The 21,128-nt window shown below is 31.7% G+C and overlaps 1 protein-coding gene across 1 annotated transcript; it reads right to left on the reverse strand.

Annotated features, from left to right (window-relative positions):
- Positions 1-162: 162 nt before the first annotated feature.
- LOC148612017 (uncharacterized) lies at positions 163-20,283 on the reverse strand. Its single transcript, XM_088595439.1, has 3 exons — positions 20,157-20,283; positions 8,992-10,206; positions 163-695 (listed from the first exon to the last, which is right to left on the reverse strand). Exons 2-3 carry the CDS (start codon positions 9,071-9,073, stop codon positions 379-381), a joined length of 399 nt encoding a protein of 132 aa, XP_088451565.1. The 5' UTR covers positions 9,074-10,206; positions 20,157-20,283; the 3' UTR covers positions 163-378.
- Positions 20,284-21,128: the final 845 nt, after the last annotated feature.

Genomic DNA, 21,128 nt, shown 5'->3' on the forward strand with positions numbered 1-21,128 from the left:
GCAATAACTTGACTTTAAGTAAACTACTAAGATTTTGGTCAAATTATTTTTCTGTGTCAAATATTTAATTGCAATCAAAATTCAGAACTGTATCTAGTTTAAATACTTGCCATAACTGATCATTGTTTGTACTCTGTTGCGATCGTATCAAGCTGAGCCCTGTAAAGTATTTTATTTTAATTTCGAATAAATGAGGTTTTGTTCATAGTATAATATTATTATACACAAAAACGACATTGAACATATAGTTTGAATACGATTTGCTTGAAACGACATTGGTGAAATAATGAAATCTACACACAGAGGCTTGCTCCCACTAACAAATATGCAGCCCGACTATCCCTCGTTCAATGTCAACAAATGTGCCAATTATGTGTGTTAGGCTGTGCATTCGGCTGTTTGTGCAGCAACTACAACATTTGACTTACAACGAAACGCCTTCATCATGGCATGTTTGACTTCAGAAATATTTGTAATGTACAAAAACGGACTAACTAAAACACACAACATGGTTATACAAATAAACAAAGACCGAAGTTTATCCTTTCCTAAATAAGATGATATGATCCCAGCTACGAAAGAAGATCCATATATAAAAACTTGAATGAGTACCAATCTAACAGTTCTCTGGGCTTTTGTGTGCCAAGTAATCTGCTGATTGGAGTTAGATTTGCCATTCTGTAGCTCTAGCTGCCCTGTAAGATAAACGAGTTACTTCGATGAAAACATATACTTTTGGTTCCTACTTCCAATCCAACATCAGGTTTAGGTTTGAATAAATCCCAATGAACATGAAAAAACGACGGTACAAAATGAAACAAAATATTGCTATACTCTATGAAGAAAGAAGAATAAAATTACATTATGAGAGATAATACCAGTGTTATTAAATATCAAAATCATGTTTCAAAACTTAATTAACGATTTGCGTATTTAATGTATTAACATGTCGATTTGCAGATTGCCAATTCAACGTCTTCATTGTTAAGTTTTTACAAAGTGAATTATCTTTCATTATCACTTATTGTGGAATTATGGAATGAAGATTGATAACACAAGTACCAAACTGTTCAACTTTAGGCTATAGTCAAAAGCAATTGTCACTAAGGAAAGTCTACATAACAAATGATGATATTAAGGCAATAATTTTGATAACTTCGATTTTGTTTTCATTGTGAAGATTTACGAAAAACAATTCGTATTGCACTCTCAAGTAAACGCAAATGTGAAACCCTGCCGTGGATATTTCCCCTAATTTTTTCTAAGTTATAAAAATACATGCAAAACAAATCAGTAACATAAATCCCGACACCAATACTAATCGAACCAACTAGTGTCATAGAAACTTTGTACTTTGTTTTCTACTATTCTAGCTGATAGCCAATTAGACACTCGTCTAGTTACGTGGTATTGCCAAAGGGGATTCATATTTTCATATTTTTACATATACTCAGAAGATATTTTTTATTCATTCTCTGTGTTCATGAAATCAGACTTTCTGAAACATAAATATCATGTGTTAAAATTCATTTTAAAAATTGCAATTAGAACTAACATAATTTTGAACGAGGTTGTATTGTAATTTTTTCATGATAACTGAATCATTATAAAACATCCCAATAAAGAAACAGATACTATACCCATGTCGCATTGGGCACCTATTCCAAGTCAGGAATTTCTGGCCGCCGTATGTTTTGTGGTGTGAGGATTTCCTCACCGTATATTAAAGACCAATGGATGGCCTTGAGCTGATATTTTTCATCCGGGTGGAGTTATTATTGTCTCTTAAACATATTCATCATATCGATTATTCTTATACTCTAAAACTTTGCAGAGTAGTTTTCCCTCCCCGGATTTCCTTTAATTTTTAATGAAAAATCAACAGAGACGTTCCATAAAAAATGTGATAAATTCAAGTTTTATGAACTTTCACACCAGTACGGACAAGCAGAATTTATTTTGATGATGATGTTCTCGACATATAAAAATATGGGTTTTGTTTTATAAATTGATCGAATTCAACCATATATGAAAGTAACTGATGTGTGAATAAAGACATCTAATATTGATGGCTGGTATTAATTAGATAAAAACAAAGAACATATTTTGAAATAATTTTGAGCCTGTAAAATCTATATCATACGCACACATATTAAAGTACAGAGAACAAATATTAGGTGTCTAATAACTCATTCAATCACCACAAAAAGACAAAGCCAATTACTAGAAAACTCAGACAGAAATACAGGAAAAATGGAGGAGCAATGTAATTTTATACTGTGATTTCGCATATTTAAGCTTCTATTTTACGTCATGGATGGTGGCCAAATGCAAGTTAAGCCACAAGCCACCAAATATATTCATGTAACTTTTTTTCATCTTTAAGCTATTGTTAAACATATACTGTACTTATAATATGACGTAAGTTCCGGTTTGGTTATAAGAAATATTTTACGTCATGGAACATAGTAAATTAATGAATGCGTATGTACATGAAAATTAAATTCTTGAATGTAGGGGTTGGTCATGCGATCTTTTTTTTTTGTTTTAGAATCAATACTATATATCAAACAACAAACATATTATTTTGAAACTGTCATTTACGACGCCTTATACATTGAACATATATTGGCAATGACATTTAAATCATAGTTATACATTTGATTATACTTGATTGTTCGATTGAATTGCATAAAAAATCATTTTCACAATATGTTTAGTAATAAGTACATTGCTTCTATTTTTTACGATATATTTCAGAGCCCCAAAGTACGAGTAAAACAAGGGTATAATTAAATAATTTACATTCAGTGTAAATTGTATACTTTGAGCTACTGTATAACACGAACTGTACTTATAATATGTAATTGTAGAATAATACAATAATATACGACATAACATGGTTATTTATATAAGAAAAAAATCAATTATGTTAATAAGTTATATTACTAATACTATCGTTTTTGACATAATTTAGTTGCAATAAGAGCAAACTGATTTATGTTTTTTGAAGTAACACTTTCTGATTTGTTAAAAAAATCATCTTTTTACTCATGGATAAAATTTTGGGATTGGAATGGGACATGCATGTATATACCGGTTCTTGATGATCCACTCATTAAATTTTGTTACTAAAATTACAGTCGAACCTCGATGTGTCGAAATCGGATTAGTCGAAATCTCGGATAACTCGAACTAATAACGAAATCCCAGCAAAACTCTCCTTACTCCAATATAATTTTACCTCGGATGACTCGAACTCGGATGAATGGAAACCTCGGATAACTCGAGGTAATCAATCAGTCCCCTCGATAGGACTTCGAGGTTAATTAACCCTGATGTCTCGAAGTCAACTAATTAGTCTGAAAACTGATTGCTTTATTACAAACCATGATCGAAGTGTGTTTTAACAACAGTTAGAGTGGCTTTTAAAATTAATTTGTTGGCACTCTGTATGGTTTGATTTGTTTATTTAATTAATTTAAAATTGCGCGTGTTGTTAAAAGAAACGAATTGTATTAAAAACACGCGGGAATTTACACTAACAGTGATATCGGATATTTTGATATTTTGAAAAAAAAATTAAGAAATACAGATGAATTGTAATGGTATCTGACTATTTAATGAAATATCAAACAGACGATAGTTAGGGTATTTCAACGACTACATTCGTTTCGCTAGTGCATTTGAAATTTTATTGTAATATTGTAGAGCACATGGTTTGACGATACTCCTTATTGTGAATCAAACAAAGCAGCATGTGGTACATGAACTATGACGTTCTTGAAATAGAAAAAATAAAAATGAAATTTCACTAAAACATTTTTGCATGGTTCCTTCGACTTTGACTTAACGAGGTTCGACTAATTATAAGTAATGACGGTTATTTTTTTACTTTATTCTCTACTTGAAATAACCTAAATGCCTCTTTAGTGCACACTTGAAAATAACATGATTCACAAGTTACATACTTTGAACCACGCTGTTGAAACTATTTGATTGATAACGGATCCTAGTCCAGATAAAAATAATGATTTTATAATCATTTTTTGGAGGGGGTAGAATAGCGGAATGTAGACCAATCCATGTTAATGACGTCCCAGTGCCAAGTAAGATTATACAAATTAATATAGTCAGCTCAAAGTGATCCAAACAATCAGAAAGCCTGTAACAAATCAAATCAAAATATATTCGTGCAACGTAAATGTCAATATTCACGTAATATGTAGGTCTATATTATATCCCCTTCCAACAAGGACCAAAATTCGTCACAATTATCTCGGCTAACAATGATTTGATATATACGATATGATTTTAATTTTGGTATATGGCTTCATATGGATAGGGCATACGTTGTAAGCGATTTTGGTTGCTTTCCAAGATCAACATCCTGAATAGAAGGGAGTATACCTAACATTACAACGCGTGCACCTTCATGTTTTGCAAACCTGTAGAAGCCCGGATAAATCTGGATTTAGATAGCTTTTTCCGCTTTTTTACCATTCACTAACATATATCATTACTGCAAGAACAATTAAAATGAAGACATACACTCGTGCGCGTATTAGTGATCCGTCAGGAACACGACGGCTATAATTTTGTTCTATTTAACACCCCTTGAGTAAGATGGTAGAAGTAGAAAAAACGATTTTTTAAGGCTTATAATTAGATAATAAGAAGCGACGTGTTTTGTTCTGCCATTTAAAGATAACCCAAATATACACTAAAAGATCATGAGCAAAAATCGTCATTTAAACGTCACCGGTAAAATGTGCATGACTCTGACATGCTATAGAATAATGGTAGAGCTGAAAGATAAACTCTCAATTCATACTGCAAATGTTTTAATCGATTGACCAAAATGCATTGACAGTATGTTTATTGATAATATACGGCCACTGATAGTTTATAACATTTTGGCTCCGCCTATTTTCCCACACTTGCATGAGTCGTGATGTGAGAACTCCGTACGCATGCACCGAAGGGATGTTGACACAGATGAAAGGAAAGTTGACAATATGGAATGAAAAGTCATCGTGTTTTTCGTATAATTTTGGTCAATAGCTTTCCTTTACCATCGATCTCTACGTGTAGGTTAAGATACAGGAGAAAAAAGTGTCGTGGTAGGACTGGAGACCATCTTTTACAGCTGTGAGTACAGAAATTAAAAGTTTTAAAAGCGGTTTGATGGTACGTGTAGCGTTGTTTGTATGGATTCTTGTGGAGTTAAGGAATCGCGGTAGATCACAATCATCGTCATTAGAAAGAGGATAGTAAAGATTTATGGTTTTCCAATATCTCTTCTTTGGAGAGTGTGGTAGCTGTAAAGGTTTTATTACTGCTATTATTTTCTACGTCTACAATTATTTTAAATGAAATTTCAGAAATGGTTTCCATGAAAATTGGATGGATGACCTATTCAGCAGTACAGTAAAATTTTTCTGATTGTTTTCCACGTGCCAGGATGACTTCATACAGTAAAAATAAGCAACATTGAACACTTTTGTTTTCCGATTCTTTCCTTGTTTTTTATTATTATTATTATTATTATTATTATTATTTTGGTCCTTACAGAGAACTGCTCTTATGATTGCAGTATAACGACAATAACAATATATAAATTAGAAATAAAAAAACGATAAACAAATTCGGCACGAATCGGAAGAAAAAGCTTAACCATGATTCCAGGCCTCATTCGTCTATATAGTTATTTGTGTCAATAATGTTATTATAACGAGAAATGGTCTGGTGAATATGCCAAAAAGGCAATAACCCCATCGGGATGACAAAATGTCAGCTCAAGGCCACACATGGGTCTTCAATTAATGCCGAGAAAACCATCACATCACTAGGCAGGCTGCAGCTGGCCCCAAAATAACATTAAACACAGTTAGAGCGAATAGTTGCCCCTATATACTCCAGCAACATAAGAGTAAACTGGAATTGAAATAGAAACAAACCATACTGAGGCCAGAAATTTCTGACTGGACAGGCGCAAAAATTGCAGCTGAAATAAAGTATCTTTGTGTGATCTCAACCTTCCTTTTTAAATTTGGCCACTATAAAAACATATTACACAATTAACAACCAAACAAATCAGGGTAAAATTTGTTTCATTTGGATTGCTGATTGTCAGTAAAGTAAAAAAATCATACATGATTGTGTCAAATGAAAGGTAAATACAAAATTACAGAACTGACAAAATCTTGGCAACATTCAAAAGGAATAGTCAAAAGAAAAGTCCATGAATTAAACGGCAATATCTGGGTAAAAATCGGAAAGTTTGAAACCATCGCACTGGTTGTTTCTTGATACTAACATTTCCAATATGAAAGTTGGGGTAAACCAATACAGAAGACATGAACAATAAAGAAGTAAAAAAAAAGAAAAAAATGGTATGGAATAGAATGAAAACGAAAAGTAAGCCCAAGACACTAGCTTCAAAATAAATCTAGAACTTTGTGCGAAGATGGGTCAAGTTCAAGATGAAAACAGTAATGATATGCAAGTAAAAACTACAGAAAATTAATTGATATACATTATGAAAATTTATCGTTTGTAATATGTTTGCCAGACACCTAATATGATATCAGAAAATAAACTTTTAGAGTGCATATGAGACGTATTTTTTTATATAACCTTGATCTAAAAGCCTGTCTCTTAGGCAACGGTGACGTCTTCAGAAGTCAGAATAGTCGCTAAAAGCTCTGATATATTTTACCAAATACTAATATACCAATCATATGTACTGAAAAGTAAAAACACAAATTCAATGTAACCTGGTACAACATTGCACAAAAAAGGGAAATTTATAATTTTAAAATCAAAATTGTTTCGTTTGCCAAATATTTTGGCAAACGAAAACTGTTATTTTTTTCGTCAAATTCGAAGTGAAGGTTAAAAAATGACGCGTATGAAGCATTAATTTATTTTTCTTGCGGATAAATGAACGGAAGTCGTTCTCCAAATTTAGATTATTAATGAAGAGGACATCGTCAATATATCGATATGTGAAATTACAGGATCTAGCCTCTTTAACCTTTTTGTGTTTTACAAAAGTTTGAAGGTAATCCGATTCATAATACCAATACCCATTGGAATGCAGATATCTTGTTGAAAAAGGTCCTTTCAAATGTGACAAATATGTTGTCGAAGAGAAAACTCTAGATTGCTATTCCGCTGTTACTCTGTGTAACAACTTTTTAACGTTTTATTTTGTAGTGGTAAAATATATGAAATCGAAGCCAAAAACAACGAATTTGTAAGAATTATTATTCTTGCAGTTAACTGTTTTGTGGATAATACCTTTTGAACGGGTTTTCAATTTATTGGTAGGGCAAAGTTCTATATTATGTTGAAAAGTCAAAGGTTTCAAAAGAGTTGATTTTAACTAACTGCAGACAACATTTTGACGAGCCGTAGAGACGTCTCTTTTGCAGAACAAATAGATGAACATTAATTGCAATGAACATTTGCTTGCATAATATTTCATGTAGTTTTAAGATCCAATACAAATAAAGGAAGTTGTCGAACACCTCACATGAATACATATCCAATGAGGCCATAAAGTACTTGTGGTTAGCCATGATTTCATGCCTGTTGAGAGCACTGCGTTTGAAATTGAAAAAAAGAATTACCTTAATTATCTTCTATTCGTACCTCTTTTATTAAGCATCCGTAGTAATATACGTCACATTAATAATCAATGTTGTTAGAGGCTTTGTCCGAAGGGACAACACATTTTTCATGGCGAGATGAGAGACATTTTGCTATTTCTACGTCTTTGGATACTTTTCTTCTTTAAAGTGTTATAAAAGTGGCTAAAGTTTATGAAATGAGTAAATTTTCGAACAAATTCTTTATATTTACGTCTATGTGCTGATCTTTTCTAACAATCCTATGAGGCAGAGGTAATTCAAAATTTTAGTATAGTTCTTTCTAGATACCAGGCACGGGTAAATTCATCATATCTTAAGGTATTCAATGATATTTTTCAAATACATATATTACGTCCTAAAAACTACTCTTCTTATGTTTATTTTCTTAGATCTGCTAACAATCGTGAAATGTTTTTGATAGGTTTTAGTGAAGAAATACTGGTGAGAAATTTTCCGGTACTTTTCTGTAGTAGAACGTCAGTAAATTTTAAGTGTTTATTTCTCAAGTGGGGAACTTTCATTTGCAGTTTTAATATTTTTTATTTTATTAATTAGTTTCTTTGAGGCCTACTGAAGGATTTCCAATAAATTTCTACCATAACACCCGTTTCCTAGAAAAAAAGACTCTACGTTTTAGGACAGCATTATGTTGCCTTGCCCATTGATTTAAATCTTCAATTTAAAAGTAATTAGACCATCAATATCACCGAATGTCTGTTTTCAATTTGGACAGCGAGTTCCACTTGTTTTAAAATTAATTGGGTGAAAACAGTTTTTTAACAGCATGTATGATCTTGAACTTGATATAAACTTGACAGTTCATTTTTCAAGTTCAAGAAAATATGTTTTGACTCTTAAAATATATTGTAGATTATCATGAAATTGCAAAAGACGCTTAGACTCCTAGGAAGGGATTGGCTACATATAGTTTAAGTATATACTCAAAAGTTTGCGTTTTAAAAGAAGAAAAGAAAAAAGTTGGTTTTTTTTTTTTGGCTTCAGAAATGTTGACAAAAAGTTTTAAAGAATGTAAAGATATTGGGTTTTTTTTGACAAAATACTTGAGTTCCTGCATTACCAAAGGTTGATCTATTCTTCCTTGTTTTTTGGTATCTTATTTACATAATAAATTTCAAAGCCAAGTAGTTAGCAGTTCATGTGTAATTTATAAATTGATTTACTTGTATTGTCAAACTGTTGAAGCAATAGGTTTATCTCAACAGTTTGGTATGATCTAAAACTATTATTTAGTACCGAATCATGGAAAATTTACTAGACCGATGAATACAAAAATAAATAAATGTATTTGAATTCTAACAACAGATGAACAAACCTCCTGACGTTGATGCTGATTGGCCACCTTTCGTTCCGCTAGATTCATTGTTAATAATATATATCTCTTCGATTTCCGCCATCCCTGATGTTTCTGCTGAATGGAAATAACTCACAATTCATTATTTGATGCATATTAATTGGATTTTATTCTGGAAATTATTGAGTATCATATGAATGCAAATAACCACACTGTCTGGTATTTAAAGTTTTAATCTGCAGTTTTTTTTCCTTCTCACATTTAAGACTCATTTACTAGAAAAAGGCCGATATAGAAGGAACGAAAGGTGGTATCTACACAGTATGTAACTGTAAGTTAGTTGTAAATATTGGAATTTCTGCCTTTTGCATCCTTAAGTAGTAGATTACAAAATGTGTTTGGAATTTTAAAGTTAAAAAAATAGTACTAATTATAGGATCATTAATGTGTGGTTTACAATTATTATAGTCAAGATTTAATCAAAGTAGTACTTTTTCATACCGCTAACAAACATAAGATATTCTTAGAGTACTAACTAATGCTTTTTCGTTTGGCTGAACCTGTGCTACTTTCCATTGTTCTTGTTGTTTTTCTGTGCTTTTGTCTTTGTGCTTTGCTATCTCCTGAAAACTTTGTCAAAATGCTTAGCGTTTTGCTGTACATAGTAGCCGTAGCTATCAGAAACACAATCATCGGCAATGACGTCATATATATATAAAGCGTGAACATATGTTGAAATACGTTTATACCTGCACAAATAACTGCATCATTGTTATGTACATGCAAAAATAAAACTGTCGTGTATGTTAAAATAACGAGACCTGTTGTAAAAACAATAACGTGCATCTTTTTTTCTATCCACAAATCACTGGTGCGTTTTATATTTTGCACAACAGTATACCTCTCTAGACTTATCCAACACGACATGGCGAGGTTAAACAAGACTCCGCATGTCAGTGTGTATAGACTGGTTGAACATATATACGGTATACTGAAAATGAGGAAATTCAGTGTAGCTAAAAACGATGAGAGGCCAATAAAACAGTTTCCAATACAAAGTGACATAACAAAAATCCCGTGTACATTCTTTATACCATAGCATAGGTAGAGAATAAAGGATATTGTGTTGCAAAGTACTGTCGCTATGCCACAAAACGAGAAGAACAAAGCGATGACTGGAGGCTTGTATTTATCTTCTGCCAAAAAAGTCTGGTTCGTTGAGTTCGATTCCATACCCTGCAATAACGTTTTAGCCATAGAATCAACATGTTAAATGTGCATTTTTGTGTCTAGTTCGATTTTGGTCTCATGCATTATTTGACTGCTTATTCTATAAGAATGACATGAAAGAATTTTTTTATCCTGAACTTTATACTATTATAATATTTATCATACAAATTAAACGAACAGTCTTACAAAACGCAAAGGAAGAAGTTTTGTTTGCTAGACATTTTATTTTTGTAACTTCCGATGAAGGCATTTCATTACATTCACCGAGATTTGCTGCTGTCGTTGAAACTCTACTGATTTATATTTCAGTATGTTTGATACATATAACAAAACAAAGAAACAAAAGCAAATGAGCAACTAGGAGCAAGGAAGGACCAGATGCATCGGTTGAGTAAAGGTCCTCTGCTTATCTAGAAACACACACCCGTGTTGCTCATAAAACATCAAGTCCGAGGTAGACTAAAGAGGAAAGGAAAATTATGACACAGTAAACAAATCAGTTACCATGGTGCAGATTGATATGCAATATCGATCCTCGGAACATGATAACGATCATACAACCTCTGTAGTGATGACTTCAATCTTGTAGCAGTAAAACTGTTGATTTTATTGAATAAACGGTGGCCAAACAATGGACACAGCTTTCCAAAAACAACTCAGTGGAAGTGTAGGCCATTATTTGATTTTATTTACAAACTGACACTTTACTTTGATTACAGTTTGCGTTGCAGTGATGATTTACAAATTTAAAGACCAATTGACCATTCCGAACATATATGTATTTCCGTTGCAACAACTGGTAATAAGAAACGGGTTCGAGCGGTATTTTTTAGACTTGGCCGTCCATTGCATGCACCCAAGACATTATTCTAACGACCGGCGTTATTATGAGTAATAGATTATTTGTATCTGATTGTGGGGTGAAATTTAAGCCAAAAACGCATATGATTTGTTATCATGTGGTAGAATTTGATGACTTTTTCGGGAGAATAAAATGGTAAAAGACTTTTAAAACAGACCGTACTGTTTTTTCTCTTACACACATAACGAAGACATTTGATAGAATGCAACAAAAATAAACATCAACGATAAGGCTTATGGTGTCCGTCTCTCGTTTTCGTCGATAAAAATCCAAATTCTAAATAAAAATAAAAAATGGAAAATAAATAATGATAATTTCTTTTCATCAAGACAATCCTTAGACTATGTACACAATTTTCATTAAAACCTCTCCAACCGTTGTTGACGGCCAGCCACATTTACATATCATATTCCAGCACATATAACAGGCAAAATTAATGTATTTATAGGCAAATAAACACCAAACGAAAATGATCATTACAAGTCTTTGTGGAAGTCAAATGAAATAGGAAGAATCTAAGCCATAACCAGCCCATCTGACAGGATGATTCCACAAGCAGAAATCTTTTCTGTTTGGAATAGCCACTTTGATCTCAGCATCAAAGAATATATTTGATATTTTTTTATTAGAATGTTTGAAAATCGAGGGTTTATTTAGATAATTACTTTGATTTGTTTAATTCTGTCGTTTTTATTTGTTTTGTTGTTGTAGAAGAAAAATGAACTTTACGATCAGTTCATTTTGGAACAAACAAACCGATCCCTTGCAATATGTACGAATCTTTTACATCATATTCACTTGGACTTAGCTAGACATAATCAAAGTCAACCGAATCCCGGCTTCGATTTTGACCGATACCGTTCAAATTCAAAATGTTACCATCTTCAATATTGGATTCTAAGTGACCTACCATAATATTTTGGTAAATGTAACCATTCACAAACGTATAAATAATATATAAACATATGATTTTAATAATGTTTGTTCGCAATATACTAGATTATCCCCATACAGAGCTGAAAACAGAAACTGTTATTAGATATATTAGATAAGAATGACATGAAATAATTTTTTTATCCTGAACTTTATACTATTATGATACTTATCATACAAATTAAACTAACATCTTACAAAACATAATGGAAGAAGTTTTGTTTGATAGACGATTTTTTTGTAACTTCCGATATTTCATTACATTCACCGAGATTTGCCACTTTCATTGGTACTCTACTGGTTTCTATTTCAGTATGTTTGATATCATTCAAGTACAAAACTTGCTAATGAAGTACTCAATAACCTTTCCCTGTTGTTAGTTAATTTCTGTACTTCTATTAAATCCTTAGAAGTTTGCAAGAAAAAAAATTCAAATAGTAATTCTCTTGTTAAGATATATGGAAAGAAATCTAGCTAATCAATTTCTAGTGGCATTGCTAATGCATCATGGAGCTGATGACCTTACCTTGTATTGACATTGCATACGATTTTTGGTTTTTTACATGTTAAAACCACCTTTGCAAAATGAATTCCTTATTTTATTCAGAATCTATATACATGTATATATATCCGCAAACAAACTAGAAAAAATATTGTATATTGGCCTTTTTAAACCCATAAAACTCATTCGAAATCAATGTTATAATTTAGCAATAGGAAACAATGTGTTATTTCTGAAACGAACTTTGTGAAAGTGGCAAAGATTTTATCGATTTTATTCTTAGAATATTGTCGATCACATAGGGTTTTCGAGTCGTTGCAAAATTTAATTTTATCTGATAGAGGTTTGGATACCTCTTTAAACCATGGTTTCTTTTGATCTTACCCTAAAATACCTCAATAAAAGACTACTTTTAAATTAATTTAAATTCTAAATATGTTTTAAACTAACAAAACCGTGGGCGATTTTTACTAAATTGATAACCAACTCCTTAATTTGATAACATGCATATCTTGACTTCCAAATTGATTTGGAAAAAGAGATGCACAATAGCAAGAGTAATCAAGGGGCGCAAGATTCTAGCGAAATCAAAGAGCATAATCCAGGAACAAAGGCCAGACATGGAAAACAGACACACACAGCAAAGAACATAAAATAGCAAAAAAATACGTAGAAAACAACAAAAGTAAATGAGCAATTCTGACTAAAAACTGGGAGTATGAACAAGTTGCACCGGTAGGGTAAGCGTCCTCTTCTGTTCTAGAAACACCCGCCGAGTTGCTTATAAAAAGTCAAGTCCGGGGTAGACGAAGGGGGAATGGAAAACTACGACATGTTGAACAAATCAGTTCTCATGGTGCACATGGATCCTCGAGTTCATGATGACGACCATAACATTTCTGTAGTGCTGACTTTTATCTTGTAGCAACATCCTATTCCAGAAGTCTAATTGTAAGGAGTATAGCACGGTACAAAAAGGCTGCGTAGTTACTGCAAGCTCTGGCATGAGTTATGAGTTGTGATATAAAAACTCCATATGCAAGTAATATGCAATTAAAAAGTTACATTAAATTCTATTTAGTTGCGTATAATAAGTTACGGATAAAAGATGGGTTGCTTCCCTCTCCCCATCTCAGAGAATGATTACGTTCATGTTTGCTGATGTGATACCTCACAAAGTGCACGTCAAAAGTTTAAATAAAGGGATCACATATTAAAAATAAATATTCTGTAAAAGTTAAATTAAAATCCATTCAGTGGTGTAGGTCAGGGGGTAGATCCATAATTCCAGGTTATGGAGGCGTTAATAGAATTTAATACCGAGCGATGCGAGGCAAAATAAAATTGGAGGTAGTAATAAATCAATATTTCATATAAAAACATTTTTTTCTCCCAATTTAAGGGGGCGTACGCCCTGCACGCCCGTCCTTAGATCTGCGCCTGTAGATGAAAAAACAGATCTACTGTAAAGAAATTAAAAACAAATTTGGATTGTATTTTTTATCTAAGAAATCTTTATGGTACGCAAATCCTAGTTTTGTCAACGTTTTAGACATGGAAAACTTGGAAATTGCTGGCATATGGTAAAAACAAACAAACTGATTCATCTTTTTTTCAATCCAATAGTAAAGCTTAGACTTTTTTAATCGAATGCCGAACCGTGATTCATAACACTGCCATAAAGGGGACTTATACAATCAAAAGTGCATGTATAACATCTACTATCTTCGTTCCAATCATAAATCTGGTAACTTAGTTACTTTTCTATATATTACAGCTTGTGCCTTTCCATTGCACTAGATGAAGCAGGTATAATGCTTTTGTATCAACTGCAACATGTACAAACAACATAAAGAAGTTCATCAGGTGTCATCCTGTCATTTAATCAGGAGAAGACTAACTCTATTACCTGAAGTTAACTATATAACTCGCTGTAAGAGTGATATGTATTCAAGTTTTTTTTTATAAAGTAAATAGTCTATAAGACATCAAACATGAATGTTTTAAAGCAGTTCCGATAATGATTTCGCCCAAATGTGAATTGTTTTGAATGGGACCTCTTTGTGACTTGTCGGGAATCTGCATTATTGCTGCTAGACTATTGGTTGATGAAGATCACTTGCAATAGGACGGGTGCCACTTGTGGAGCAGAATACTTCCGGAGCACTTGATATCCCTCCTATTTTTGTGAAGGGTCATATTGTTATTGTTTTTATGTTATGTCTTGTTTTCCTTATCTTCAATTTTTACATATAACAGCTGTATTCGGTTCACTACATTGTGTATGTAGATCGTCATTGATGTAAATGTTCACGTTCTGGCAGGTATAGGAAATTTGACGTAATTGAATTGTCAGATTATTTTTGCCGATGTTCAGGGCACAATAATGATAATAATTTTAGTGTTTTAGAGCAAATATTTTAGAAACTTATTGATTTGTTCCAATTGAATAGAAGGCCTTATGTAAAGTAGATTATGCTGAACACATTAGTTGTATGCTATCACATAAAAGCTCAGATTTCTTACCTATTAAAATCTTACTAACTCTATGTGTTCATCAAGATACTTAAATCAATAAGAGTAACCAGTGTATCTTGGTCTGAGTACAATGCTTAATAAAGCTTTGTTTCATATGTTTACTATAACGTATGCAAACCAATGAATTGATACGACAGGGTTACTTCTAGAGTTACGAGATCAAACAGGATACAGATGTGGAAAGAAATTATGAATATAGAAACTAAATATTGGATTGTTCATTATGATGTATCGTCTGAGTGATAGAAATAGAGATTTTGAAGTATCTTACCGAACGCCGTTCAAACATAATAATTTTGTTTTTAAATAGACATGTTTGCAATGTAATTGAAAATGACTTGGAATCGTTTTTTTTCTGTTGATGAAATAAGAACCAGATTTACTGCCAATAATTATCTAAATATTAGCAAAAATATACCAAAGCATTGACAAAAAAAGGAAAAGTCAGAGACATCAAAATCCAAGTACATGGCATGAAATAATGATGACCTTCATAAAAATGTATTTTTCTGGATAGGGTAAAGTACAGATATAAAAAACACGATGATTAGGAGAAAGAGTAATCAAGGGAACCAAGGTTATAGCGGTAATCAAAAGAATGTAATCCAGGGACAAAGACCAGACATGGAAAACAAACATACACAACAAAGAACATGAAGTAACTAAAATCATACATACAAAGTAACAAAAGCAAATGAGCAAAAAAGCAAACAAACAAATAAACAAATAAATAAAGTACTAGCAATATCACAGGATATACTGACACACAAAAACAAAATGGAAGTGGCAACAGGAGCTATCTCATATGACAGCACACAAAACTAATTACTGAAAACTTATCTTAAAGTTAAGAAATCCTTACTGCCAGTTTCCAGTTGGTGTACAGAAGTTCTTCCAAGTCCACACAGAATTTAGCAAATGTCATGAAATATATTTAAGTCTTGCTTGGCCATTTTAATATAAATAAATGATTTTTTACTTGTGTCTGTTATTCAATTTGATTTTTCATTCAATGGAGAAATACAAAATATTAGATGCCATGTAAACCAATATGTGAAATTTTTGCTTGGTAAGAACAGTTTACGTACAATACGGATATATATCAAATAACACTACAGAGGAAAAAAACTGAGTAAAATTAATTAGAGTTGACGTTCATAAAATCAGTTAATTTCATGGAAGATGGAATTTATATTTGATTAGGATATCATTTTGTTGATTTGCTACATTTTGTAGTCGAAATAAAGCTTATAATGTGTACTTTAAAACAATAAACGTAATTAACAAGAAAGCGTTTGAAAATTTTGTTAACGTGTATGAACGAGTCAGTTAGCAGAAAATGTAAAATATCAATATGATATATTCAAATCATTAATGGGACAAATGTCCATGGTAACCGCAGCATAAGCATTCTTATTATTTTTATTCATCCACGTTATATTTTTGAGTTATTTTGACAATTTGAATCTAAAGTTCTAATTAGATTCCCTAATTTTTTCACTTGGACAGCTTTAGTCGAACTGGCTTTGGTAACATATCATTATAGTATCGGTCCTGTATCAATTAGCCTCCCACTTATTTGAGAACAACGGATGGTTTGTCGACTTTGACAAATTAATGATTTATATAGGGTTTCCTATTTTTGTCTGGAAAATAATGACTCATCTATAAATCGTTAATTTGTCGAATTGGACATATCAAATATATTAAACTATGTGATAAATATGCATATGCAACTTTATAAAATTGCTTCAACATTTAAAAAGAAACTGAAAAAAATCATTATTTGATCGTAATATGTTACTTTTGATATCAATACATAATTATTAAGACTAGTGTGATGTTTTCTTTAATTTGAAACCAGTCAAATTTTGCATATACATCAAACCCAATAATATTATTTCATGGATGTCAACACAATAATAATGATTTTTTTAAGTATACAAATGCAATAAGATGTCGGTAAATTAATCAAATTACATATGAAATTTATCTTTCATAGTTTAGTAACAAAATATACTTTTTATGTTATCTAGGAAAAAAAACAAAAACAAAAAGAATACTTAGTTTGAGAAAAGAATATAATGATATTGCCTATAACGACAGACTTAGATTTTAAAATAATTTACTACCTAGAAAAAAAATAGCCCTGAATGTGATTAAATAAATATCAAGTACATATATGTGGTCTGTATCAAGGAGAATATTACTGATGAAATACAAAACTACCTGCCATATAAAAACTGCTAATTTCGGTATGCTGTATACGAGTTTCATGGAGTTATATCTCAGTTTTAAAAACAAATAAATCAAATCAAATTACCATATCCTATTTTGATTGGTTGTTCATCTTTTTAATTTGCGACCTCGACGATGACATTTTTTAAAATAGTGTAAATCACATGTGCATATCATAAAACGAGCATGACTACCATCGCCTCGACAAAATATACAGCCTATTAAAGGTTTGAAACAGTATTATCAGATTTATTCCGTTCCTTTTAGGCATCGTATATTCTGAACAATAATTTTAAAGTAATGTGGTTATCAATAGCCCCTTAATTACTTTGAATATTGAAATGGACAACTAAATCAAATTGGCGATTGAATGCCAGCATTTGCGATTCCAATTTTAGTGCCGATTTCAAAGAATGAGAGGCTACAAGAAAAGAAACAATAAATGAATCGCAGGTAGGTAGGGTTGGAATTATAAGGATAAAACACTTTTTTTAGATTAAGAGATGTGTAAAATCTGAACATCCAATAACAAACCTGACATAAACCTTCTTTTATTTGTTTTTTGAATGAATGGTCCGACTTCAGACTTCTGATAAATTCTGGAAAAAACTGTATTTAATCTAATAATACTCAAGAAGTGCTGGATTAAAAAATAAATTGTATATAATCGCGCAATACAAACAATATTGAAATAGAAGTAACACATGCTCACCAAGAGGTTCTACAATGTGCAATAAGAATGAATCATCAGTTTTTGTAAGTATCGAATTTTGTGAGCCTTAAAATAGTGTCAGATAATTTATAATAAAGTTAGTGTCAGACAAGTCTGATTACTAGGCTGGTAAATACCATCTTGACAGGTAATGCAAAAGCAATGGCATTGACACTGGTTTTAAATACAAAAATACCTATCATATAAAATTACAAATATCGGTTGCTGTACACGTGTTTACGATGCAGCTTCTCTTCCTTATTAGCACGGGTAGAACTAAATACAAAAGAAAATCTCAATTAAAAATTTCAAAACCGAATAGATGGAACTAGGAGGACATAAAGAAAATAATTGAGTTTAATCATATATAGTATTTGAAAAAATACATTTAGTAGTGTTATTAATAAAAAGATAAAAAAAGACCATCTTTATACAATAATTCGTGAAATTTCGCGACAGTTTTACTGTCGCTATTTTCCAATAAGTTTTGATACGCGAAAATAGAATAGTTCAGAACACCGGTTCGAAAATTTCGCGATTTTAAAAGATGTTCCAATCTATTATAAAACAGAATGTTTCCATTTCATATTATTCAAGAAGGTCATATCATATGTAGACAAGATGCTTCTTATTATAATTACTTCTAGTTTTTGTATGGATGTCTTTTGTTTAGAATGTAAATAAATCTTTATAAAATCATCATTTATTATTTATCAGAATTCTTTTCTTGTGTATTACAAAAAGAAAATAATCAATGGCAACAAACAAAAACAAAACAAAGCAAAAACAAAACCAAATACAAAATAAATGTAATACCAAATGAAATTCACCAAAAAATCAACAACTTACTTATAAGAAACATATTCCATTTAATGTTTGATTACAATTCATATATATATTATGAGCAACTCGGCGGGTCTTTCTAGAATAAAAGAGGACATTACTCTATCGATGCACTTGCTAACATTGTAGTGATGTCCGGCTTGCCCATTTACTTTTGCTTTTTCGTATGTTTAATTTTGTTTATTTCATGTTTTGTTATGTGTAACTGTATTCTCTGTCTAGTCTTTATTCTTAGGAACCTGGCTTCCCTTAAGTACTCTTTGCTTCTTTCCTCAAATAAAAGTTTTCGAGTTAATTGTCGGAAATGATGGATGACAGTATTCGAGAAAAAACATTCAATGTATGAAGGCAGGTTTGGCATAAGGTAATGTTGAAATAGCAATTGAAGCGGGCGTATAGAATTGACTAGTGTAACCGAGTTGCATGAAAAGTTTTTCGTGCCAGAGGTCACAGAAAGTATATTTTATCTGACATAACAACAGATTTTCACAAACAAAAGTAACTATATGCAGGCATCAGAAAGGACCGTTTGGAGGCGTTGGTGAATGAATACTTGTAGACACGTTTACAAGAAAAACATATTTGTATTAGAGTATCATACCATATAATAAAGAATAAGATTGAGATCTGCACGAAATGAAAGCTTTGGACTGCATAAAATGACTGGAGTCATCTAAAGAGATTGTCATTTTTTTTAAAGCAGATCCTTCCATAATTCTCTTTGTTTATTAAATTTGTTACATCTGAAGAGAATTCCAGACCTTCAAATCAACATCCACTCAAATGGCTATGAACCGAGTTTGTTCAATGACACTTGTATGAATATTTATGACGGAAGACATTAAAATAACACTTGTAATAAGAAGAAACAATGGAGTAAAAAAAAAACATTTCAAATCAACTTCCATGGTCTGCAACTTAGGTTCTAAAAGCACATAGAAAATACAAGACAAGAGAGAGGGTGAAAAGGCAAGGAACTACTTGCATCCTTGCATTAGGTTTCTTTTATAACATCTGTACCAAGTACCATGCTATATTTAATTTTTCACTCTGAAACGGATTTAAAATCCATGTTAAATATGATGGATAATGAATAGCCCATCTTTAATATCACGACATAATTGTATAAGTGTATAAAATTGATAACCAGCTTAATGTTGAGATCGAGGCCGGAAACAAAGCGATAAATATTTCGATAATTCTGACTATATTTCAAACAAATCTTTTTATAAACGCAGAAATTATAACATAAATCTGGAGAAAATATGACCGTAAAAATTATTTTATTAAAGCATTCTGCAAATCACAATATCTGAAAAAAGTCTTACCTGATTCCTTACGACAGGTGTGCGTGTGGCGGAAGTTTCAGCAAAATGTAAATTCGATCACTCTGGCATCCTTCTATATACAGATATAGTATGAATACCGCAGTCTCCAATCATCATCATTATCACTATGATATTAAAAATATGAAACAATATTGGACAGAGCAATCTTATATTACTCAACACTCGTCTCTATCATCGAATGCAATAATTAAATAGATCTAGATAGATAATGTATAACTACGTCCAGAAAACTAAAAACTAGTATATCTAAAGGACTAAGTTAGCACGGAATAATAAATAAATATAATACGACCTTCAAAAGAATGTAATCCAGGGACAAAGACCAGACATGGGAAACATACACAACAAAGAACACAAATAACTAAAATCATACATATAAAGTAACAAAAGCAGATAAGCAACTCTGACTCCACTAAAAATGGGAGCATGGACCAGGTGCACCGGTAGGGTAAGCGTCCAAGGTAATTAAACGAAACGATATTGCCATGGTGTATTCTATTCAAAATGTTTGTACAGAAAGTCAAATTCAACAACGCATAATTTTTTCAAAAAACGAATGTTTATCAACATTGAATTTTAAATTGATACGTGAAATTAAACTAGAAAATGCATTCATCAAATAAAAAAAAAATAAAAAAAATTGTACAATATAACATCAATGGTTCCCATATAATTCTTTTATCTTTCACGTTTGAATGAACGGGTGTTTTGTACGTTGTAACAGTGTCCGTCGATATGGTAGCCTTGTCCAACCTGATAGACAAGGCTGATATTAAAAGACTGCAAATTTGCGTTATTGTTTTTTGCAATAATCATTCAATCTGGCTGTTTTAGCTATGTGTATGTTTTGCAATAGAGCTGTAGGTGCTCCAGGGCCTTAAAAGTGCATGGCATGTTTCCTGCACCAGACACGATTGGTGAAAATATATTCTAAGACTTTATCGTTAATGT

This window comes from Perna viridis, chromosome 7, assembly GCF_037379345.1.
Source record: "Perna viridis isolate PV_CMFRI_1.1 ecotype Kerala chromosome 7, ASM3737934v1, whole genome shotgun sequence".
In the NCBI taxonomy this organism is placed as follows: Eukaryota; Metazoa; Mollusca; class Bivalvia; order Mytilida; family Mytilidae; genus Perna; species Perna viridis.